The 24,900-nt window shown below is 34.4% G+C and overlaps 2 protein-coding genes and 1 long non-coding RNA gene across 3 annotated transcripts; 1 reads left to right on the top strand and 2 right to left on the bottom strand.

Moving 5' to 3' along the window:
- Nucleotides 1-7,061: 7,061 nt before the first annotated feature.
- On the bottom strand, nt 7,062-11,550 carry LOC105641579 (uncharacterized). Its single transcript, XM_012226165.4, has 2 exons — nt 7,485-11,550; nt 7,062-7,331 (listed from the first exon to the last, which is right to left on the bottom strand). The coding sequence occupies exon 1, from the start codon at nt 11,539-11,541 to the stop codon at nt 10,696-10,698; it is 846 nt and encodes a 281-aa protein (XP_012081555.2). The 5' UTR covers nt 11,542-11,550; the 3' UTR covers nt 7,062-7,331; nt 7,485-10,695.
- Nucleotides 11,551-14,118: 2,568 nt separating this feature from the next.
- LOC110010330 (uncharacterized) lies at nt 14,119-15,242 on the top strand. Its single transcript, XR_002285311.3, has 2 exons — nt 14,119-14,470; nt 14,811-15,242. It is a non-coding gene; the product is annotated as an uncharacterized LOC110010330 (long non-coding RNA).
- A 6,562-nt stretch (nt 15,243-21,804) lies between these two features.
- On the bottom strand, nt 21,805-24,394 carry LOC105641600 (G-type lectin S-receptor-like serine/threonine-protein kinase SD2-5). The gene has a single exon (XM_020682299.3). It carries the CDS (start codon nt 24,386-24,388, stop codon nt 21,854-21,856), a length of 2,535 nt encoding a protein of 844 aa, XP_020537958.1. The 5' UTR covers nt 24,389-24,394; the 3' UTR covers nt 21,805-21,853.
- Nucleotides 24,395-24,900: the final 506 nt, after the last annotated feature.

Genomic DNA, 24,900 nt, shown 5'->3' on the forward strand with positions numbered 1-24,900 from the left:
ATATCCATTTATTTACTAGGGCATCTTCTCTTGTGCTCATTTTTAGATACAGGATTAAATCCTGAATTGTTTTTTTTTTCAATAATTCTAGTTATTGCAAACAACATTTTCCCTTAAAAAAAATTAATTTTCAAAAAAAAAAAATCAATCTCCCTAATAATGCATTAATATCCTTCATAATTATGCAAGCAGGAAATTAATTAAGTTCCTCATCCTTCAGTACATCGAATGTACGTCTCGGTACCCTTCATCAATGGCAAAATAAATATAAGGGTTACTCCGTTGGACACTAAGATAATGTTTGATTATCATATTATAATAAAAAGTAATTTAAAAAAGTGTAATTATTTTAAATTACATATGAATTAAAAAATTATTAAAAAATTTCAATTCTATAAAAAAATTGTAATTCACTAAAATACCATTTTGCCACATCTCTAAATAATTAATACTTAGTAAAAATACTAGGAGACAAAATTGGAAAAAAAACAATTAATGCGACATTAATTTTGTAAAATGACAAAAAGTAAAAAAAAAAAATTGTGACACTTTTAGGCTCCATTTATTTTTAAAAATCACTAAACTTTAGAAAATATTTTCCAAGGAAAAGAACGAGTAATTTACCTTCCATTGTTTAATTGCAATATTAAAAATTAATTAAAAAATATTAAAATATTTAACTCATAAAGCAATAAAACTATAAATAATAATAGAAATTTCATATTTAAAAAATTTTATTGTTAAATATGAGAAAAATGCGATAAAAATGGTAAAATTCTGAAAGTCTCTGACGACCCGTGGTGGTGGCTGACGGTAATAGCTAGTGGTGAACGATGGTAATGGCTGTCGATGACTAATAAATTAAAAAATATGAATTTATAATGTTATAATAAAATTGTGTCCGAAAAATATTTCTCTTTTAAAAATAAAAAATTATTTTTCTTAAAAATGAATCAATTTTCTTTTAATCAGGAAAATATTTTTTATCAACTTATTTTCCTGAACATCCAAACAACGAAAAATTATAAAAATACTTTCTTATAAGTTATTTTAGGAAAATAATCAGAGCTTTAGGCTCCATTTGGTTCGGAGACTTATTTATAATATGTTTTGGAATGCTAAAAAAATGAATTGACAAAACTTTCTTTCGAATATTAAAAGAGATTCTATATCTAAAGTTCAAACTCAAGAACTTTGAAAGAATAGATTCTCGCTGTTCCATCTCACCCTTTAGAGTTAATCCAAACATATTAATTCAACATTTTCAGAATTAATTTCCTAAAAATCTACTTTCAAAAAAAAAGTTGTTTTCTATAAAAATGTTAAATTCCGATAACCAAACATGCTCTATCAAAAATATTTCTCCTGTTGAGATTTAAGATTCTTGATATATCTTTTAGTAAATAAATAAAAATGGTCTTGAGAAATAGTCAGAGCCGGCTCACGCACGTTATGATTAATTTTGGAAGTCACATTTTTCTTGCTAGCGTACAGCAAAATTGATGAGCTAAACAACTGCTCAAAACTTAATGCTAATCAAACTTACGGAGGAGACTTATGGATCATTACCTTGAAATTCAACTGAGAATACGTTGTCTTTTTTCTCATCCATGTCAGGCTACACATCAAATCAAGCACTCGTGTGATTGATAAATGATAATATTAACAAGTGGAAAAAAATTCAAAATCAACGTGATTCAAAGTTTTTATTTTATCATAAAAAAAAAAAAAAAAAATTAAGACTGTTTGACGATACTAAACGCTATTTTTTATAATGTTCGGTAATATAGCATTTTAACTAGTTTTTATAGTGTTTGGCAATAGCTTTTTAAGTAACTTTTGCTAAACTATTTTTTACAGTGTTCGGTAACTAGTTTTTACGGGTTAAGGTAGCATTTTATGAAAAGCTGCTCAAACAGTTAACAACTAAATATTACTAAAACAACTAACAACTAACAGCTATCAATACAATTAATTTTGTCGAACAAACCCCGAATAGAAAAGGCAAAATCAAATATACAGTATTTACAGACGAGAAGTATTTGATTGCCGCGGCGTAAGGGGAATCAACATAATTTTTATGCTGAGTCAAGATAAACTAGGATAGAAATTCAACACAGATTCTAATTCATATCCTACTTAACTAGTTCCAATCATAGGTGAACACAAAAGGGATATCCATATCAAAATCTGAATTTCCTCAAGAAGATCCAGGTTCCAGCTTTTATTTCGCAATGCACAACTTCCAATTAAGTTAAACGTTAAAACAAATTCCCCAGACTGTTTTCAGATTCTCACAGCCTCCTCATCTATCAACAAGTAAAAGCTCAGACCACTAATATCCTTGTGAATGTAAACTATAAAGAAAAACAACCGAAGTGAGTCAACATGTATATCCCTTATTTATACCTACGTATCTGTTTTGGGTCTCAGCAATATCGACTCATTTCAATCTTCAGTGCTTCACATGTAGTTGCATAAACTAATTTCTCAATTGAATATGTATGTACTCTGTGCTCTAAGGAAATTAAAGTATTTATTTTCCAAGGGCTGAATCATTACCTCCAGACAGAAGTACCCAAACCAAGATTGCCTAATCCACTTGCTAATGAGTTATAGGAAATCTGACTGCTAGCACTAGTTGTGTAAGACCACCATTTAACATCTTATTCAAATGGTTTAGTTCCTGCTTCCTACATTGACAATAGTCCCTCCTTGGCTGTTATTCTAAACACACCTTCATTCAAACGTGGCTTAAACTCGGCCTTTTGTCCCTGAGATATTGAAATTCAGAAATGTTTACATGATGTATTTCAGCTCGAAAAATTCACCATCATTCTTTAGACTTTGGTCTCTATACCTAACATGCCTGTGTTTTTATAAAAAGCATCAAACCTCAACTGCATTTTCTGGGTCTAAACTAATCAATACTCTCATATAACAAGTTAGTTTCTAACTTATAAATTGAAAGGCTTCAACAACTATGAGGTTAGCATGCATTTGCTTATGTGGACATGAATTCATAGTCAATAATGAATAGTGCCAATTTGTCTTTGACTTAATTTTTTCTGGCTCACAAATATGATAGCCATAGATATTCAAAGTGATACTCCTCTAAACGTAAAATCTCAGTCCAAGTTGACTTTACAAGTTTGCTATTTAACTATAATTCAACTTTCGATTTTGGTGATCTTTGACTATATAGTTTGGAATCCCAGATCTTGCCTCTCAGGAAGGACTGTAACCTGGCATTTATAAGGCCATTATTGAATGCTCCTATTGATGTAGCGAAAATAACTCTAATTCTAAGTTAAGTTAGGTAGGGCTAGAGAATATTGAAAAGAGAGGGCAAAGAGACCAAATGAAGACCAAATGATCAACCAAAATAGGCTGGAACTTCTGGTTTGCACAACCAAGAAATACATAAGCGGACCAGTTTTTATTATTGCTCATAAATCTGAAATCTGCTCTTAAAACTACACATTATAGCCCCATTTATAAGGGTATAATCTTACTAAAAGTAAGGTCTTAACTATAAATCCCAGTAGAATAAGCACTAAACATAAAATCCTCCTCGAATGAATTCCTAAACATTAAATCCTAATTTAAAAAGGACTCCACTACTTCAAACAAAGTCTATTTTTAATTAAAACATAAAATAAGTAATTAAAAAACTGCAACAGTAGCATGAATAGTAATAACTACAGTAACGTGAAAAGTTCTAACTTAGGGTCCTGCATCAATTCCTCCGAGGTGGAGAGAACTCAATTGACAAGTAAACATGTATATAATGGTTATATGACCAAATCAATGCACTTCAACTCCTTTCCCAAAATCGAAGTGCTTTTTGCATGTGGTTTGCCTAACTACTTGATGAGAAATTTTAGATGCTTACTTCACATCAAGAATGTCTTGAACCACCTCCCTTAGCTTTTCAGTTAGCTGATTGACCCAACTTTTAGAAAGTGGCTCACCACTTCCATCAAATTCATGAAATGAATTGGGTCTGCACCTGCAAATATGGAGCTGGTTTATCTCCATCGTCTTTTCTTTTTCGGCCAAGCAAATTAGCACAAGACAAGGACTATCACCTACTCCCAAGTCCTTGGTTATTGTCTCACTCAGGTTAGGCTTGGGTAAATAACCACCTTTAGTAGCATGTTCTGCTTCCAGAAGATGCAATTTGAGCCTTTCATTATCTTTGTAGAAAGTGTAGGTATTGGACTTAAGTGATGCTCCATATCACAGTCATACTAATAAGGACGGCCCAACAAAATGTGACAAGCATCCATTGGTAGAATGTTGCAATATAATTCATCCTTGTAAGCATAACTGATTTTAAATTGAACCAAAAACTTGGAAGTTCTAGAAATTGCATTACATTTTCTAATCCAAAAACATTATAAGGGTGAGGCTGCTTTTAGATCACCAAATTCAACTTATCTTCGGCCACTTCTGCCACTACATTGTCAATACTACAATATTCAATAATAACACCATATGCTTTCCCTTCACAAGTTACATTGGTATAAACAATGCTATGCCTTCACCAATCTTCTTGTTCTTCCACTTTAGAAGCAAGAACCCATCAAATTATAGAACTTTCTTCTTGGACAGAAAAAAGTCAATCTTGTCCTCTTCCCATCACATTACTCATTATTGATGGGTTTCTCATTATCAGTTTCAGGTTCTATACAATCAACTTGGTGACTGGGACGCTAATAAGAAAAACGCCCATGCTGATTGCACCTAAAACACTGAATGCCAGATTCCTTAGAGCTGCTGTTGGCATTATTTGAAGCACTAAAATTAGATATTTCTTTTTCTTTATCACCTTTTATAGAGTCCCAATCATTGGTAGACATGTTTCCCATAGTGATATCCTTTTGATCTATTTTACAAGCTGAATTTGAAGTTTTTGATTCTTGAACAGTGCCTGAATATCTTCCAACTGGTAGAGGCTTCATGGCACCATAACTATCTACCCTTTCTTGTGCTCAAAGAGCACGCTCAAGATTGAAAAGTCGAGTAATTTCTGTCTCATCTTGAATAGTCAACTTCAATCCTGCCAAATATCAAGCTTTAAGTTGTTCATCCGTCTCATTGATGCCTGCTCTTAGGGAAAAATTATAAATCTCACTAGTATACTCATCTATACTCAATTGCGTTGCTAAAACCATGAAATTTCTCATACGAATTCATCATATAATCAAAAGGAAGGAATTGTTTCCTCAATTTGGCTTTCATCAATTTCCAAGTGCGAATATTTGGCTTTTCTTGTCTAACCCTTTGCTTCTACAACCTTTTCCACCCTCATCTTGTCTCTTTCAGCTTCACAAATAAGACTTTACGCTCTTCAGACATCAGTTTCCACTCAAAGTCTCTCTCTATATTTGATTCCAAAAAAAGAAAAAAAAAAAAACCTTCCACACGCAATTTTCCATAGAAATCAGGAACTTCATTCGAATTCCAGAATTAAGATCAGGAGCTCTTAGTAACTGCTCTTCCAACCCACCATCTAAAGGGATTATGAAATGGGTTAATATTCTCCTCTATATATTCTTCTCCATCCTCAAACCTCCTTCGTTAAGGTTAAAGGATTATGATTATCTTATGCTATTTTCATCCAGACTCCTGTATGATCTCCATGCAAGTTTCTTACTCCTTCACATCTCCTGCATCTCTAGGGCTTGATTTGAGCTTGATTCACCTTAGAAATTCTAGCTCTTGTTGCAGCCATTACAATTTGGAATTGAAATTCTACTTTGATACCAAAATTGATGACGTAGTAAAATGACCCTAATTCTAAATTCGATAAGCTAGGACAAGAGAATATTGAAAAGAAAGGACAGAGACCAAATCATCTACCAAAATAAGCTGGAATTTCCAGTTTACAGAACCAGGAAAATAACTAACAAGTACTGTAACAACAACAACAATAACTGAACTTCAATCTCAAACTAGCTAGGGTCGGCTATATGAATCCTTTGTTTCCATTCTACTCTGTTCATAATTAAATCCACATTAATTTTTTTAGAAGACCTCCATCCCAACAACAAACATAGATTCCCATGGCTGCTATTGTATGTGGAGAAGCAGTAGATCTTTTGGGACAATTTTTCTCCATGTGGTCCTTAGTGTACCTCTTTTCTATTTAGCACCCTCCACTATCTATATATCACACTTATCTGGAGCACATACGGGTCTATGTAGGACAAGACCAAACCATTCCTGATGTCCTCCTTTCATTTTACTCTCCAGATTGTGCTACTTATATCTTTCGTCAGATGTGGTCATTTTTAATCTTATCCAATCAAATTTGACTATATAAAAATCTTACACCCACATTTCCATGACATTCATCTTGTAAACATGTCGTGCATCCGGGGACCAAAAGCTGAAGTAGTTTTTTATTACAACTCAAAATTTCAAATCTGACCTTAAAACTACAGATTACAGCCCTATTCATATTGGGTATAATCCTACTAAAATAAGTTCTCAATTATAAATCATAATAGAACAAAGATTAACATAAAATCCTACTAAAATAAATTCCTAAATAAAAATCCCAATTGGAAAAGGACTTGACTACATTAAATAGTGTACTTTAGTTACAATATAAAATAACAAAAATGCTACAGCAACATGAATAATAACAGCTACAGTAACTTCCAAAGTTCCAAACTTCAGGTTCTGCGTCACCTATCTAAGCACATTCAAGGGCAATGATGTTCAAGACAATGCCTTTACCATGTTTAACACATTCAGATGAATCAGCAGCTCTCATAACACTTCAACAGTTTCAATAATACTAAAGAATCCTAATTGTACAAACCTATACAACGTGAAATGAAGGAAAAGAAATTTAAACAGATGTAACCACACAATTTCACTGATGTCATGAACTCAATTACTTCATTATTCATAAGGGTACGAGCATTCTATCTTTCTGTTTTAAATCTATGAATATTGATATTTCATTCATTCAATCAAAATTATCTTTTCCCCTACTCTAAAAGGAGAAAAACCGTAAAGAAAAGGCATATACAGAAGCATTTAAGTTACTTAAGATATAGCATTATATTGCTTTAGCAACAACCGAACACAATGAAAAACAGATACCGTTTGAAGCAAATTCTGAAATTCAAGAATTGGATTTTCTGTACATACACAGTTTCAAAACCAGTCTCTTCATTAGTACTCTCTTTTGCCAAAGCTTCGAACAGTGATGCCTTTTATGGGTCATTCTGGGCATCATTGTTATCATTTTCATTCTCTGTCCCAAATTTCTGTTTGAAAGAATCCTGCCTCTGTAACCACATCATATGCCCCTTCAAATCCCAAATAAAGTTCAAAACAAAGAAAAAAAAATTTAGAGATCCATCCATGAAATGAATCTATCAAACATACAAGGAACCAAATTTTGTTAATGGCAAACACTGATGATATAATACCGAGATAACATAAGAATATAACTTAGGTACCTGAAGAGCAGCAGCCCAGGCAATGAGGAAAGAAGCGAACCAGAATTTCTTGTCCTTGAGTAATTGCTTAGCTTCCATTTTTTAAATTGCACAACCAAAAAAAAAATTAAAAAATAAAATTAACCTAACCCTAGAGATTTTATACAGGGTTTTCCGATTATGAGATAAAAGGAAACGAGCTTGGTTAGTTGGGGGATGATATGATAGTCTCGGGTTTTTCGTTTTCCGGTATTCTACAGTTTCAGCAAATGATTGGGGTGTGCCGCAGCTAGATATTTGTCACGGTCCCTAACCACGCACCAAGACCGGACCGTGCAGCGCTTGCTTGGCACACTTTCAAACAAGCCAGCAAGGGTATCAATTAGTTATGTGTAAGCCAATAATAGACATTAGAACACATAATACCTATATATAATCATATGGGTTCAAATATAAGAACAATTCAAGTATCACTGAGGAACACATAACAACATCACACGTAGGGGTAAAAGGGTAATTCTTATTTATATATATCAAATATTACATCAAGGCAACCAAGATTACAATAAGGCAACCAATGGCACCTTCCATAGGCGTAAGGGCACCTATGAAGGGCTGGGACAAGGACTCTAACATCCAAGTGACTTTGAGCACTAGTTACTTCCTTACATTCTCCCTCACCCAAACGGTCAACGCCCTCATCAACTCGTCACTAAGACTCTAGCTCCTGAAGTGCTCTTTTGTAGGAAAGGGTGCCTTGATGGTACTCATATAACTTGTCTTGAAATTAATGAAGGTCTTCTTCTTTCTCCCAAGTGTTCTCTGACGGCGGTAGGTTCTTCCATTGTACTAAATACTCTTGATGTCGACTTCCTTTCAGCTTGTGAGTCTCTAAGATCTTCGCCACTTCTTTGGCAAAGAATGGCTTCTTACGAATGGCATGTCGTTATGGCTTACCCCTGCTGACATCATTCATATCTGGATGATAAGGCTTGAGCTGACTGACGTGGAACATAGGGTGGACTCTCATCCAAGCTAGCGTGTCTACTTTGTAAGTTACCTTCCTTACTTTGGTGATGATGGGAACCGAGCCTTTGTATTAGCGCATTAATCTCTTATCATGGTTGGGAAACCGGAACTAGTCGGACGTGATCCTGATCAGCACCAAATCTCCGACTTCAAATGTAAGTGGTCGGCGGTCTTGATCTGCCCATTTCTTCATGCGTTATACTGCTTTCTCTAACTGCGCCCTAGCCATCTCCGCATTTTGTTCGCATTCTGCGGTGAATTGGTATGCCTTTGGGTTTCGCCCAGTGTGTGATCTGTCCAGTGTATGAGGGAGCAATGTTTGTTGACCTGTAAAAATCTCAAATGGACTTTGATTAGTAGCAGAGCTCTTTTGAGCATTGAAACAAAATTGGGCAATATCTAGTAGAGTGGGCCAATTTTTCTGACTAGCAGAAACAAAATGACGAAGATACTCCTCAAGCAGGCTATTGAACCGTTCTGTTTGACCATCAGTTTGGGGATGAAAGTTGGTGGACAAGTTCAACTGTGAGCCAAGCATCTTGAACAACTCTCTCCAAAATGATCCTATGAACCTGCTATCCCTGTCACTTACAATACTCTTTGGGACACCCCAATCCTTGACCACACATCGAAAAAATGCTTGCGCCGTGTCCTCTACTGAGCATATTTTTGCCATGGGAATGAAAGTGCCATACTTGGAAAATCGATCAATGATGACCAATATGGTGTCAAACTCTCCAACTTTATGCAGGCCGCTGATGAAGTCTAGAGCGAAGCTTTCCCATGGTCTACTTGGTACTTGTAATAGTTCCAAGAGCCCAGCATGTTTCTATCTTTCTACCTTGTCATGTTGGCAAGTCAAGCAAGTCTTCATATATTCCTGTACATCCTCCTCCATTTGTGGCCAGTAGTATCCTTGTTGGATGAGTGCCAAGGCTCTATGCCAGCCTGGGTGACCTGCTTATAAAGTATCATGACATTCGTGAAGGAGTAGTCTTCGATGATTACCTGCTTTTAGGACATAAATTCTATTCTTCTTCGTCATCAATAAATCATATTCTATATAAAACTGTCTCGTTTTCCCCGCTTTTGCCAAATTCAAGATTGTGACTGCTTGAGGATCTTTGTTCAGCTGTGCTCGAATTTTGTCTTTAAGAGAGGTAGCTACTTGGCACCTGGATAAATGGGCAATTCTTTTCAAGGATGCGAGTTCGGCTTTTCTACTCAATGCATCTGCTTCACTATTGGTTGATCCCGGTTTGTATTCTAAGGAGAAATCAAATTCAGCTAGTTTCTCTTGCCACCTAGCTTTTTTACTAGTTAGCTTAGGCTGAGTAAGAAAATGGCTAGCAGCTAAATTATCTATTTTCACCACAAACTTCGATCCCAAAAGGTAGTGTTTCCATTCCTCCAAGCAATCAACTATAGCCAATAGTTCTTTCTCGTGTGTTGCATAATGCCTCTCAATGTCAGTCAACTTCCTGCTTCGGAACACTACTGGATGGCCTTCTTGCATCAACACTCCACCCAAGGCAAAGCTAGAGGCATCTGTCCGCACCTCAAAAGGCTGTAGCATATTTGGAAGAGCCAATACAGGTTTTGCTATTGTAGCCCCTTTGAGATTCTTAAAAGCTTCTTGACACTTCTGCGACCATACCCAAGCCTAACCCTTCTTTAATAACTCCGTCAACGGCCAAGCCTTGTGTGAATATCCCTGTATAAAGCACCTGCAGTAGTTGGTCAATCACAAGAAGGATCGAAGTTCTGTCACGCTAGACGGGATCATCCACTTTTTAATGGCCTGAATTTTTGCTTCATCCATTTTGACCCGGCCTTGTTCAATGACATGTCCCAAGAATTTGATGCGTTGCTGGCCAAAGGCACACTTTTCCTTTTTCAAGAACAGTTTATTCTCTCGAAACTTGTTAAAGACCAGCTGGAAATGGGCTTTGTGCTCTTCTAGGCTGTTGGTGTACACCACGATGTCATCTAAGTACACCACCACAAATTTGTCCAGATACTCATAAAATACCTAGTTCATTACAGTACAAAAAGTAGCAGGTGCATTAGTTAAACCAAAAGGCATGATAAGAAATTCGAATGCTCCATACCGAGTCACGCATGTTGTTTTAGATTCATCCCCTTCGACTATACGGACTTGGTGATAGCCCGATCGAAGATCTAGCTTGGTGAAATACCGAGCTTATCCCAACTGGTCGAACAGATCTGCTATCAGTGGGATGAGGTATTTATTCCTCACCGTGACCTTATTCAGAGCTCGGTAATCGATACAAAGTCTCAGGCTACCATCTTGCTTCTTCTGGAATAGTACTGGGGCCCCAAAAGGAGCCTTAGAGGGTCTGATAAATCCTGCCTCTAAAAGCTCATCTAGTTGTCTTCTCAACTCTACTAATTCTGGTGGTGCCATTCTATAGGGGGCCCGAGCAGGAGGTTTGGCCCCAGGTAGTAGCTCAATCTGGTGATCAACATCTCGACAGGGAGGTATGATTTTAGGCAATTGCTCCGGCATAATATCCTTATATTCCAACATCACCTCATTGATGAACTCGGGGTGGCCAGTGGGCTCTATCTCTTCTTTATGGATTAGGATTACTACATACGAGGGTTCATCCCCCTTTATCCCTTTCTTGAACTGGAGGGCTGATAACAGCTTCTTTTCATTAATGGGACTAATAGTTGCTAGCACAACACACGGTTGTTCCCCCATCAGAATAAGACAATTCCCAGTAGGGATCGGCATGCCCTTTGCCACATTCAAAAAATCCAATCCCAAAACAATATCGAAGTCATCCATCAGAGCCACTGTGAAGTTTATGTTCCCTTCCCAAGACCCTACTCGACATGGGACATCAGCAGCAACTCCCACTGTTTTGACTGCCTCCGAATTCACTGCCTTCAACTTCCTCGAATCCTTCTTCACTTGTAGTTTGAATTTCGATACCATGGGAAAATTCAAAAAGTTATTCGTTGCTCCCGTATCCACCATCGCCTTTGCTGACTTTCCGTTTAGAGTGAAGTCAATATACATCAATCCCTTTTTAGGTGGTACGGTCTTTTCCCCAGCCTGTCATTCCAAGGCCCCTAAGAATCTCAATGCTCCAACTACAGCACGATCAACATTGCCTGAGTCTGAAGACAGTCTTTCATGCTTGCTTTCTTCTTGTAGATAGAGGGCATTCATGGCCTTGTCTCTTACCGTGCATTCTGATATTTTATGCGGCCCTTTACAAAAGAAACATTTGATGGTTCTAGCCACTCCCCCTCCCATGTTATTTCCTCCGGGTGCTCAACGTTCCTCTGGGAAAGTGAAGTTCTTTCGTGGCTCAGCATTCTCGACTATTGCCTGACTTGGGGCATTTTTATAGCTGGAGTTCCAAGGCCTCCTTTCCACATTCACTTTTGAATTGGTTGAACTTGCTCCCCCACCTGTGGGTCTCACCCGCACATGGTTGACCGAATTTGCGTTTGGGAAAGTTCCGCCCATAGTCATTCAGTGCCTCTGCTGCTCTTATCGCCGATTCATAGTCGTCGACCTTCTGAGCGTCCAACTTATCCTTAGCCCATGGTTGTATTCTTCCAGAAAAAGTATAATCGATCGTCATCCCCCATAGTTTTGATATCCAGCATGCATTGGGTGAATTGTCGCACATACTCTCGAACAGAATCTGTATGCTGTATTTTTGCCAACCTATGCCGAGCAATATATGCCATTCTCTCGGGGTAGAATGCTGATTTCAATACTTGGCAAAACTCGTCCCAAGTGCTCATACTGGTTTGGCCAGCTTACACATCCTCAACCTTGGTGCGCCACCATAGCTTGCCATCTTCTGCTAAAAACATTGGAACAAGGCTCAATTTTTCTTCGTTTGAGGTGGTGTTCGTGGCCTTAAAGTAAGTGTCCAGATCGAAGAGGAAATTATCTACTGACCGTGCATCTCACACTCCTTTGAAAGGGGGTGGATTTGGAATTTTCATTTTCCCATTTCTCAAAGGGTGGACTTCTACATTTCTAGTGGCAGTTGAGAGCAAGTCGACCTTTTCTTTAACTACCTTGTAGTCTTTTATCCTTTCTGAAAGTTTCGCCAACTCGTCGTCGAACTCCTTCACCTTTGTCTTCGCCTCATCAACCATAGGTTTAATGTAGTGGCAGTTGAGAGCAAGTCGACCTTTTCTTTAACTACCTTGTAGTCTTTTATCCTTTCTGAAAGTTTCGCCAACTCGTCGTCGAACTCCTTCACCTTTGTCTTCGCCTCATCAACCATAGGTTTAATGTAGTCACACAATTCAGTGTGGGCCTCATCCAGCTCTCTTGGCAGCTTCGCCAAGCTTTGCACCTTAGTCTCAAGGTTCTTGATCTTTTCTTTGTCTCCTGCCTTACCACCCTGAGTGGCCGGGGCAGGACCTCGCTCCTCGTCTCCTACCTTACCACCCGTAGTGGCCGAGGTGAGACGCAGGGCATCAATTGAGCGATTCAATTTAAAGAGCGTGGTCTGCATCTCCACCGCTTTCTCTTCTAGCCCCTCAATGTGCTCGTTGGCCTCTTGCCATTCAGGAACAATTGTTGGCTCACCAACAATCACATTCTTTTCTATAAAAGCAGCAAGCTCTTCCACCCGCTTCTCTAAAGCTTCAACACAGGAGGATTTCGTCATTTTCATCATTCAATCTATTTGCAATCCAAGGCTCTGATACCAAATGTCATGGTCCCCTATCACGCACCAAGACCGGACCGTGTGGTGCTTGCTTGGCACACCCTCAAACAAGCCAGCCAAGGATATCAATTAGTTATCTACAAGCCAATAATGGGCATTAGAACACATAATACCGATATATAATCGTATGGGTTCAAATATAAGAATAATTCAAGCATCATTGAGGAACACATAACAAAGCATAGCACAACATCACACATAGGGGCAAAAGGGTAATCCTTATTTATATATATCAAATATTACATCGAAGCAACGAAGATTACAATAAGGCAACCAATGGCACCTTCCATAGGCGTAGGGGCACCTATGAAGGGTCGGGACAAGGACTCTAATATCCAAGTGACTTTAAGCACTAGTCACTCCCCTACAGTATGGAAGCGATGCGGTTTTCCCTGGTACCCGGCTTGCAAAAATTCCATTTACAGTAGACTGGGAGTTGATTAAATAAAGAGAAACATTTCATAAATTATTAATTTATCTATGCATTTTAAAATATACATTATAATATCCTGTAGTTTGTTCTGTTACAAACTTTTATCCTTCTATCTATTTTATTTCGATTGAAACGTTAATTATTGGAGCAAAGCCAATAATGCCCCTTATTAGAATTCCATTTGATGTCTTCTCCTAATTGAGTCGCTTGATCTAGGTGGATTATAGTTAAAATTTTGGTGAAATAAAACCTTATAGTTTTGAAGTTTTTCCATCCCTAAATCCGTATTTAGATAAAAATGAGATAATTATATTTTTATTGTCTGAATTTTACCTTTTTCTATTTTGGTGTTCAACGGAAAATAATAACGATTGAATGTCTTAATTTATAAATTTTTACAGCTGAGCATCTCCGGATCACATGGTTAACTGAAAAACTGCTTATGGACGTGTAAGGCAAATTTTCACAAAGCTGACAGCTAACATCGCATGCAACTTAGCCACATCATGAAACAAATCGGATGCCATGTGGATTAAACTCTAAAATTCCATTATTGTCCAATGGTACACATTAAGCGAAGCTTCTCTCCTCTCCTCTACAATGACATACTTCTTCATATTGATCTCTAAGATTCCATCAAATCTCTTCTCTTTCTCTTTCCTTGCATCTTTTCTCTCTCTCTCTCTTTTTCTCATCTCTTCTTCCTCTCCTAAATACCCCTTTGTATTGTAGGACCCTACAAGTATAACCATTGTTAAGGATTATAAAGTGATAAACGATGTATTGTCAGAGTTTAGGAAGATGCAACAAAGGTTTGATCTTTAATTATGGGTTTGATTCTTACAAGTTTGTACTATTATCTTTTTTCGATTTAATTTCTAGATGTAATTCTTTAATTTCTTTAATTTTTAGGGTTAATTTTTGGGTTTAATCTCTGAGTTTAACTTGAAAATGTTTAGTTTCTCTAATTTTTGGATTTAATTCTCAATTTGGTAATATGAAATCCATATTTGGAATTGAATTATTGTCAACATGAACAATATATGGCTAGTACCTTCAATCAAATTGCTCCCAAAGTATAATGTTATTCTTGATAAAGTTGAAACTTTTGGTTCTCTAGCAAGGAACACTTACCATTTGAAGAATTTGCAGGGCCACTTATTTCAAAATCCATGGACCTAGACCCTCTAATATCATGGCAAGTGTATGTATTCCGGTATAAATCAGTTTCAAGGAGAAATATTGAGTTGCATGCATTTAGATCACTGTCGGAGCGATTCAAGAATGGATTTATTCTCAAGAATAATTTTGTCATCAACAAACCACCATTGTCGAAGCTTGATGGATTTTAATGGGTTTTCTAGTTCTTAATGGATCATTTTTCTTTTCTTTAATTTTTATCTTTTGTTTTATTAATTTTCTAGAGTTTAATATTATTAATAGGTTCTTGATCCAATTTTCTATTTCGATATTTGTTCTTATGGAGTCAATTTTTCTATTATAACAGTTTTGTTCTTGATGAATTGTTGCATTATTATGTGTATCTTAATTTTTTGGGTTAATTTTTCTAGAATTGAATATTTATACGTTGTTCTCTTCTTCTTCTTTTCGAAAAATTTTTAAGTTTGCATTTTTATTAGTGTTTGATGGGTTTATGGTTCTTGAATAGCTCATAAGACCCATATCTCAGAGAGAGGCAGCAAGATTGCTAATTTTGACTTCTGAAGCTGGCTTGGAGTTTTTTATCGGTAATTTGACACTAATTTATTGGTAATTTGTCACTAAATTTCATTATTTACCTCCTACATTTCTACCTAAAATTTTAAAATTTTTTAAAGATTTGTCAGTATTTTGTCGCTAATTGATCAATAATTTGACGATAAATTCTCAAAATATATGCGTATTTACGCCGCAATTTTTATTGACAAAATTGATATTTGTCGCTAAATTTTATCGGTAATTTATCACTAATTTGTTAAAAAATTAGGCAGCAATATTAGGCGCTCTTATTAGCAAAAAAATTCAATATTATCGGTAAATTGATGGTATTTTGTTGATGATATTAAACAATCTTTTTTATTTTAAAATTAAATTTTGTTGGTTATTTGTGCTAAATACCAACAAAAACCTTTTGTCAGTAAATTTTGTCTGTGCACACTAATTTTCTTATGGTGATAGGAGGTTGTTGGGCAGCAAGAAATAGAGATTAAAAAGGTTAATTCCTCAAAGTTCAGGTCAAATTTAGCTTATTTGGCAAATTTAAACTAAAAATGTCACAAATGTCACACCTTACTTCACTGTAAAATATAGCATATCGCCCGTAATATGTCTATTAAGCACTTATTTTGCATAAGAACTCAATAAACATACTACAAGGGACTTAAATAAAATAATTTAAAAACATATCTTTTTATTCGTTAATTTATTAATGGAAAACAATACTTAGAAACATTTTCAAAAACTCTTTTTGTATTTTAAAATATATGCTTACATATATAAGGAAAGATAAATTATAATATCATAAATTTTGAATTTTATAATCAACGTAAATGGTTCCATAACCCATAAACCCAATTGAAATGTAGTTATATACCGGACCGATTTCATTTTCATAAATAAATAATAATAAAGGTATATATATATATATATATATATATATATATATATATATATATATATATATATATATATATATATATACTAGCTTAAGACTTTACATAAATTTTAATTTCGTATGTCTTAAGCTAGTATATATATATATAATTTCAAAAAAGAAACAATATACACCATAGTTATAATAATAGTTCTTTTATGTACGATAAACAAAAAGAAACCCCATAATTAGCAGGATTCACTCTCTTGCTTTCTTTTTTTTCTTTTCCCGGTGATAGTACAGAAAAAAGTATCACTAAGCAAATTGCTTAATGGTGCATATATGTAAAATTAAATGAAAATTCACATTTTTCCAATATAACAATAATTGTAAATAAAATTTCGTATGAAAACACTTTTTCAGATATTCTTACTTTAAAATCAAGTTCTCTTAAAACCTAATGAAGAGTTTTAGAAGAAGGCACTTTAATAATAACAATAGAAATTCCTTACTTAAAATTCAATAGATGCTCTACATAAAAATGATAGAATAGCATCAATACAATTTCAAGAAAACATCCATTCAAGAACTTGATAATATCCAATTTAGTCTCAACAATCTAAATAGACTCAATCCGAAGAGTTATCAGTGTCCTATGAGTTCATCAAGATAAAGTATCTCAATCTTAATATGTGATTTTTTTATCTCAACAGAGGGACAATCCCGGCCTCATCTAGGAGGGAATAATGTCATTTGCAATTTCATTTACAATATCAATCACAATATCAACTTCAACAAATAAAGTGATATCGATAATAACCATGTCTATTAATTGCTGTGAGACTATAAACTATTTCATATATTAACCATAATTGAAAACACATTGTGTAACAATCCATTTTTCACAAACACTTCTAAAAATATTCATTTACGGTCACCCCTCATACAACAAATAACATGTGGCCAACATTCTCCTTTCCATACAAATAGATTTTCAATTTAACTATAAGAATCATCTAAAAAATCATATCATATCAAATCATACTTCTTTTCTTTCAAAATCCATAAAACCCTTATTCTAATATTTCCTTTTGATTCATAAGCCTCTTTATGAAATTAAATATGAAATCAAATACATTTCGATTTGAAAGAAAATAAGAAAGGAGCAATGCACTAACCTGAGTTGAAAAACTCCCCTAGCCTTTCTTCTCTATTTATTGACTCTTAAACCATTTCTGTGGCTTATCTCAACATATAATCAAATTACACAATACATTTTAATTCTTGTTTACAGCTCTTTATTGATATTTAAATTCTTATTATTTTTATTTTAGTTTACATTTATATTTCATCTCATTAATACCATAAATTTATATTCTTAACCAGACTAATTAATTTAAATCTTTCATAATCTTATTTATCACTTCGAAATCCATATTTCTTTATATATATTTAAATTCATTTATTTTGTTTAATGACTAGAGATAACATTAGGCTTACTTAAATATATTTATCAAAATCATTTGGCTACTTTACTTTCTTTAAAAAATCTTACTTTATAAAAATATCATACTTTACAAACCATTTGACTAAACTTGATTTTATCTAACAAATTCTATTTTATTTTTCAATTAAATTTGATAATTTCTTTTTAAATTCCATTAAAACAAAAGCTTAGCTTATTTATTATATATATATATATATATATATATATATATATATATATATATATATATATATATATATATATTTTTTTTTTTTTTTTTTTTTTTTTTTTTTGTCAAATAAATGTAACAAGATTTTACAATAAAAATCCTTGGTTTCTTTACCTTGTTTTTTCTTAAAATATCACTTAAAATTACATTTTCAAATACTTTATTAAATTTAATCAAATACAAATACAAATTTTGCATTTATTAAACTATCTTATTCTTTCATTAATTTATTTCCTTCCTAATAACGCAATTTGTTATTTTATACAATAAATTTAATTCTTGAATAAACCTTTCTTTTTGTCAAAAAATCCAATAGCATTTTATTTATAATTTGATATGTCTGAATTTTATATATCACAATAATTTTTGTTAAAAAAATCCAATAGCATTTTATTTATAATTTGATCTGTCTGAATTTCATATATCACATCCATTCGACACTTCACAATAATTTCCTATCCGCCGTTCTTAATATTTCTTTCTCTCTTTGATTAACTCATTAATAGACCTAATTGTCCTTAATTTCAATTTCACACATTTTACAAATTCTTGCCATCTTCAATCGATAATTTATAATCTGTTAATTTCTTTTGATTACTGGAAATTAATTACTACATTAATTTCACACCACTAACTTAATTATTTTAATCAATACTAATAAATTTCCAATTTATGATTTACACTGAAATTACTGAATTAAACTTTGAAGTATACCTACCAATTGCAAATTCAGAGTTCGGATTCAGAACTAGCACGAGAAGAGGGTGATTCTGGCTCCCGGGGCCCAGCCGGGGTCTCGCAGGCTGGTGACCGACCTCCGCCGTCCACGATGGCCGGAAAATCCAAACAGCCCTGAATTCGCAAGGACACCTCCACCTGACTCAAATTTCGCTAAAGATTCCATTTCTGGCGTCAATTGAGCGAGATCGGACCTCTAACTTGTCGGATTGGGTTCTGTATCTCCACCGCTTGTGGTGGTTTCATCCTCAATGCTCCGTGGCCAGAATCGATGGAGGGAAAATAGTCGTGTGAAGGAGAGGAGTCGACCGGTGCCTTCCCTTAACGCTAGAACTTCCGGAAACGGCGTGGATCACCGGAAAACCTCATCGCGTGACATCGCTCGAATTTCAGTCACGTTCTTTCTCGTTTCAGGCTTCTACCTCCCAAATCAAGACCACAGGCGAGTTCCTATCGTTGCGAAGATGAAGTTGGAGTGCTTTATTGCCGGGTTTCATGGCCGGTGGCCTAAAAATGAACGGGGGCAGGGGAGGGGAACGGAAAAGGAGAGAGGGAGAGTGAGTTTTGTTTCCTTTTTATCTTTTCTTGTCTTCTTTATTTCTTTTCTTTTAACTCTCTTTTAATTTCTTTATACATTTATTTTAGTAATAACAAAATCACCTGAAGCTTGTTGTTTATGTAAAAACTGATCAATTAGTTTTATAGCATCTGTTGCTATACAAATATATAAAAATTATCTTTTACCTTGTAATGGTTCTTATAGGTTTATTCAAACTTTCCTTATCAATGTCATCTGCTCCTGTTATTTTCTCCACCGTAACTCTTCCATCTCTATATCTATATTAGATTCAATATTCTTTCATCTTTCTCTTGATTATTCTAAAAATATCATAACTCGACTCTCTCTAAATCTTACTTGGTTCGACGGTCAGCAAATTAATGGCCATAAAATTCACTAGATTCGTATTCTTGTTGCTGCTGATGCTACTGTTTTTTGAAAGTGTAAATCAAGTTATAGAAGATGAAGGGAAGTATTTGGTATTCAAGAAAATCTGAGTAAGTGGGTTTTTGAAAAAAGTTTGCAAACTATATACAGTTAATAATTGTGTAATTGTTAAGGGTCTCTCTCGTTTGATTGTATCCTTTCCTTTGACTTATACTGAAAAAAAAGAGTAAAATAGACAGAAGGATAAAAATTCGTAAAGAAATAAACTATAAAGATATTATAATATATTTTTTAAAATGCATGAATAAGCTAATAATTTATGACAAATTATATGGACAAAATTATAATTTCCTTTAAATAAATTTTGGATAACAAGTATTAAAATGAATAATCACAACCGGTTTGAATCGGTTATAATTTTAAATCTATGGGTATTCACTAACTACCAAAATCTATTTCGGATGAAAATTTAAGTGCATATTGATTTCAAAGTAATAATAAAATTTGGAAGTTATAGAGATAACTTTATTTATTTTTATATTTTCTTAGTTTATTTATAAATCTTGATAGTTATGAATTTGAAATCTATTTTAATTTTTTTTATGATTTTCACTAGTTCTATTTTATATAATTGACATAATGAGATTCTATACATGTAAATAAAATGGAATTTTTCAGTATTCTATTCATCTCAATTCAATTAAAGCGGGTTTGATTATTAATTAAATGAAATGGGTGCATATATTAAAATTTTAAATAGATTTGAATATGAGTATTTCAAAAGAAATTTCAAACGCATTTAAAATGAATATAGATATTAAATTTTTAAGCAGGAATAAATGTAAGTGGTGAAAATTTTGCATGTATCCACTTCACTTCATAACTGAAATCATTTGGAAAATCTTCAAAATAATTTGGCCTAAATTGAAAAACCTTTAAATAATTTTTAAAAATTATTTTTTTTTTCAAATAATGGGGAGGGATTTTTTTTTTTTTAACTATCAAATACCCATTTATTTTTTAATTTTTTAAAGAAATTATACAGCATGCAATGTCACACTTATTCAGTAAGGGTCTCCCTTCATGATTCGATTTGGTGGATTTTATAGTTTATGTTTTAAACCAAATTAATTATATTGGTTTATACATAATTAACATCATATTTAGATAAATTTGACCTAACCCCGCCCACTTTATTTTCTGTTAATCTTATCTACAACTCCATCCACTTAGTGATTTGTTACCGGCATCAGTCATTTCTCTGCTTTTATTTACTTTACTTTTCTTTTTTCCTTGTCTTTTGTAGTTCTTCTCTGTCCCTTAGGGCTCTGGCCAGAGTTCATCCATTTTTGTCTAAGGTAGATTTATGGGTCTACTCTTGTTTTGTGCATATCTATGCATGAAGTATTTATCCGAGGAGTTCTTGTTTATATATCTTCATATGGAGTTCTTGTTCTTGTTTATATATCTTCATATGACCAGAGTGAAAAAATGAATTTGTACCCATTTAAAAACAAATTCCAAGAAATGGGAAAATGTATATATACAACATTTTTTTAAAAAAAAGACAGTAATCTTCTGCAGTGGATTAACGTACCACTTATCATTCAATTACATATTTTGTATTCGTACAACATAAAATATTTCTATATAATAATAAGTTATTATATTATAAGATTTGTTTCTTTTCTTTTATTTTTTAGGGAAAAAGATAGTGGTATTAAATCAAATTCAAAGATCCAATAATGTCAAATTAAAGATAGAAGAAGTGACCTTCTCAACCCAAATCCTTTCAACCAAAGAAAAGTGAACCGAGAGTTTACCTAGCCATTGGGAGGAGGAAACCAATGCTTGTACATTGTTTTAGTTAACTTCAGCTGTTCCCGTTGAAGACAAATCCCTTGCTGCAGAATCTGCAAATCAGACAATTTTCAAATGGTGATTATAAAAGAAAATTTACCGTCAAAATATGTAAAACTTAAAACCTATACCGAAACTTCTAAGTAATGTTAAATATTGTAAATTTCTCTTTCAAGCATATATATCTATAAATAAAAGACAATTATTATGTATTATACGTTTGCTTATGCATTATCGGTAGTAAAAAACAATGCTCCTACATGAAAAAGAAAGCTAGTAAGTTTTTACCTTGTTGCTCTAATCAATAAAGCAGATATTGATGCAAACAACTATATATATTGCTTCATCTTGGTCCTGACAGGATTGATGCTGGTTGTGGATCTGATAGTACCATCACTACTCCATCAGGAGCTTCTACCGCGGTAGATGTTAAAAACCCATAATCATATACAGGTTCTATTGGAATCACACCTTCTAAAATCTTCACCACTGTAGACATTGAAGGCCTCCTTGTGGGATCATTATGTAAGCAACAAATGGCAATTCTTATCATCTCTGCTGCTTCTTCTATGTTTTGCTGCATATCTTCACTACATTTATCAACTAAGTCCATTAATTGATTCTCTTCTGCCTTTCGTTTTACTGTCCACAAAAGTAAATGATCATCTTCCTCTGGTTGATAGAAGTCCAAGTTTTTCCTTCCACAGATAATTTCCAGAATGACAATACCAAAGCTATAGACATCAACTTTCTCTGTGATCTTCCTGCTTAACCATTCGGGAGCCATATAGCCTCGTGTTCCTCGAATTTGAGTTATCACTTGATTTTGATTCCTGTCAATTAGTCTTGCCAATCCAAAATCAGATAATTTGGCATCAAAATTTCCATCAAGAAGAATATTTTGCGGTTTGATATCTAAATGAGCAATTCTCATTTTGCAATCTTCATGAAGATATGTTAGCCCCTTGGCAATATTTAAGATGATTTTCTTCCTGATTTTCCATTCAAGAGTATTGTCTTGATTTCTGTTGAAGATCCATTTATCTAAAGATCCATTGCTCATATATTCGTAGACTAAAAGCTTGTGTGAATTTTCAGCACAGAATCCTACAAGTTTTACAAGGCAGACATGGTGTATGCTGCCAATCGTCTTCACTTCTGCTAAAAATTCTTTTTTCCCCTGCCCAGACCGATCTAAGCGCTTCACTGCAATTTTGGTGCCATTAGTCAAGGTCCCTTCAAAGACAGAACCAAATCCTCCTCCTCCTAGTTTTTGGCTGAAGTCGTCTGTTGCAGATTTCAAATCTTGGTAAGTGAATCTTTTAAGGTTTACTTGAAGTAATGAATTCTCCCACTCCTCATCATCTGCATTGTCTTCTCTCCATTCCCCACTAGATCTTCCTTGTCTTATAAATCGCAGGCATAAACAAATAAGGAAAAGTACAATTGTTGCCACAACCAACACTGGTGCCAAAATGGTCGCCAAATTTCTTGATTGGTTACTTGGAGGTTCAGGTACAGACTCATAAAATTGTGGGCTTGCAGGACGAGATGCAACTAAAGGTTTTTGCACCTTAACGAACGTTGTATAGTTGTACGGAAGAAGTCCAGGTGAAGTTGTCATTAGAGAGAAAACCTGTAACAAGAATGAGCAATTGCCACTTGAAGTAGTGAAATGGTATTGAAAAAGGGCTGCTTTGCAGGCGCAGTTTTTCAAGCAAGATGTTTTGCAGCTTTGTATATCAGTGTTGGGATAATCTGTAACAAAATTGAAATAAGAAACTCTATCAAGCTCTATAAGAGAGTGCATATGGGAAGATTGGCAGGACAACTGGGTTGCTTCCTCACATATAAGACTTGAATTCAACGTAATGAAATAATTGGCAGGACAAGTACAACTTCCACCGTTTGAGCAAATACCATAATTTCCACAAACTGTGGGGTAAGAACAATTTCCTAAATTGTCAGTTAAGATATCATCAGCTATTGATACGGACCCTTGGATCCATAGATAGACCGTCAAATGTCCATTTGGTTCTAGTCTCAAAAACTGGAAGTTTTCTATATTAGACACGTAATCAACGTAAGTTCCCCTTGTTAGAAATCGGAGACTCCCGGTTTTGAATTGCTTGATTTCACTACCTTGTTGGAAAATTTTCCGGTACATCTGGGGCGGATCAGACTCTATAAATGCATACAAATTATCTGTTTGTAAAGACAAGTAAAATGAACCTGGTGTGAAATTTGAGGTAGAAATGCTAGATGTTAGTGTCTGCTGGCGTGATAACCGTAATTTTTGCCCTGGAAGCCATGTGTCTGAGGGGAGATCCCAAGATTCCCAAATAATATCGCCATGCCAAGTCGAACTATAATCGAACCCAAGCATACTAACAAGTTGAAGAGAGCCATTGCCGCTAACATTCATTTGATCAACACCTGCGTTTGAGGTACTAGAGGACCACACAAATGCGCCGTTGGCATCTTTCAGCACCAATTCCCCTTCGTCTGTAAACTCTATAGTGGAGTTTTCTTTGACAGGATTCGCTCGGTTAGCAATCCAAAGAACTTGAGGGGGAATTACTTTGACAATGGTGGAATCACTTGTTGCCTGCACTGCAAAGACAGAGAAATAAAAAGAGTCTGTAGTCCGATTACCGTAAAATCCGCAACCAATAGCAGGGAAATCAAAAGGGTTGCTATTGTTAAGCAGGACAGGTCTAATAGTAGATCCATCAACAAAGTCTACGCTTCCTCTGGTAATAAAGTCATTGTTAATCCAAGTGTTTGAATGGTTAGCAAAGGCATAATCAGTTTCAGCTTGAACGAAGCAAGGAAATTTTATAATAAACACAAGAAGACCAACCCATTTCATATCCATAAAGTAGGGAAGAAGATATAGAAATTGAAAGATTTAAACAGTGGTTCTGCAAAAGTAATGCTCAAATGACGTTTTGAAGCCATGTCAAAAAATTCATTTATTTGTTTTATTTTTCACGCGTCCAAGTAGAAAAACCAGCATGCAGAAGAAAATAAGGTCATATAAAGGGAAATTTCGTACACTAATGTCATTGTCGTTTAGCCCAAAAATTTCAAATCCTAGAACGCAGTTGGATTGCTCAATCTGCAGTTGCAAACCAGTTGTTGTCCACAGGTAAAGAATGTCTTTTTTTCTCCATGTATTTATTTGGCCCCATCGTTAACGATTTGGTCCAACTCTCAACTTATAATTTGGGGAAACCGAACTTCCCATATAAACAATTTAATTTGATTTAGTTTAATTTTGTTTAACACATTCGATTCAGTTTTAATTTTCATATTAAAAATTAAAATTTTTTAGTCTGTTTGATTTTCATTAAGGTTAAAAAAAAAAAAAAAAATCAAATTCACTTA

This window comes from Jatropha curcas, chromosome 6, assembly GCF_041381405.1.
Source record: "Jatropha curcas cultivar XTBG-Jc1 chromosome 6, XTBG_Jcur_1.0, whole genome shotgun sequence".
NCBI classification, from domain to species: Eukaryota; Viridiplantae; Streptophyta; class Magnoliopsida; order Malpighiales; family Euphorbiaceae; genus Jatropha; species Jatropha curcas.

Excerpts from the sequence above, each read along its gene's own strand:
- LOC105641579 (XM_012226165.4), bottom strand. The coding sequence starts at position 11,541 with ATGTATATTGACTTCACTCTAAACGGAAAGTCAGCAAAGGCGATGGTG.
- LOC105641600 (XM_020682299.3), bottom strand. The coding sequence starts at position 24,388 with ATGGATATGAAATGGGTTGGTCTTCTTGTGTTTATTATAAAATTTCCT.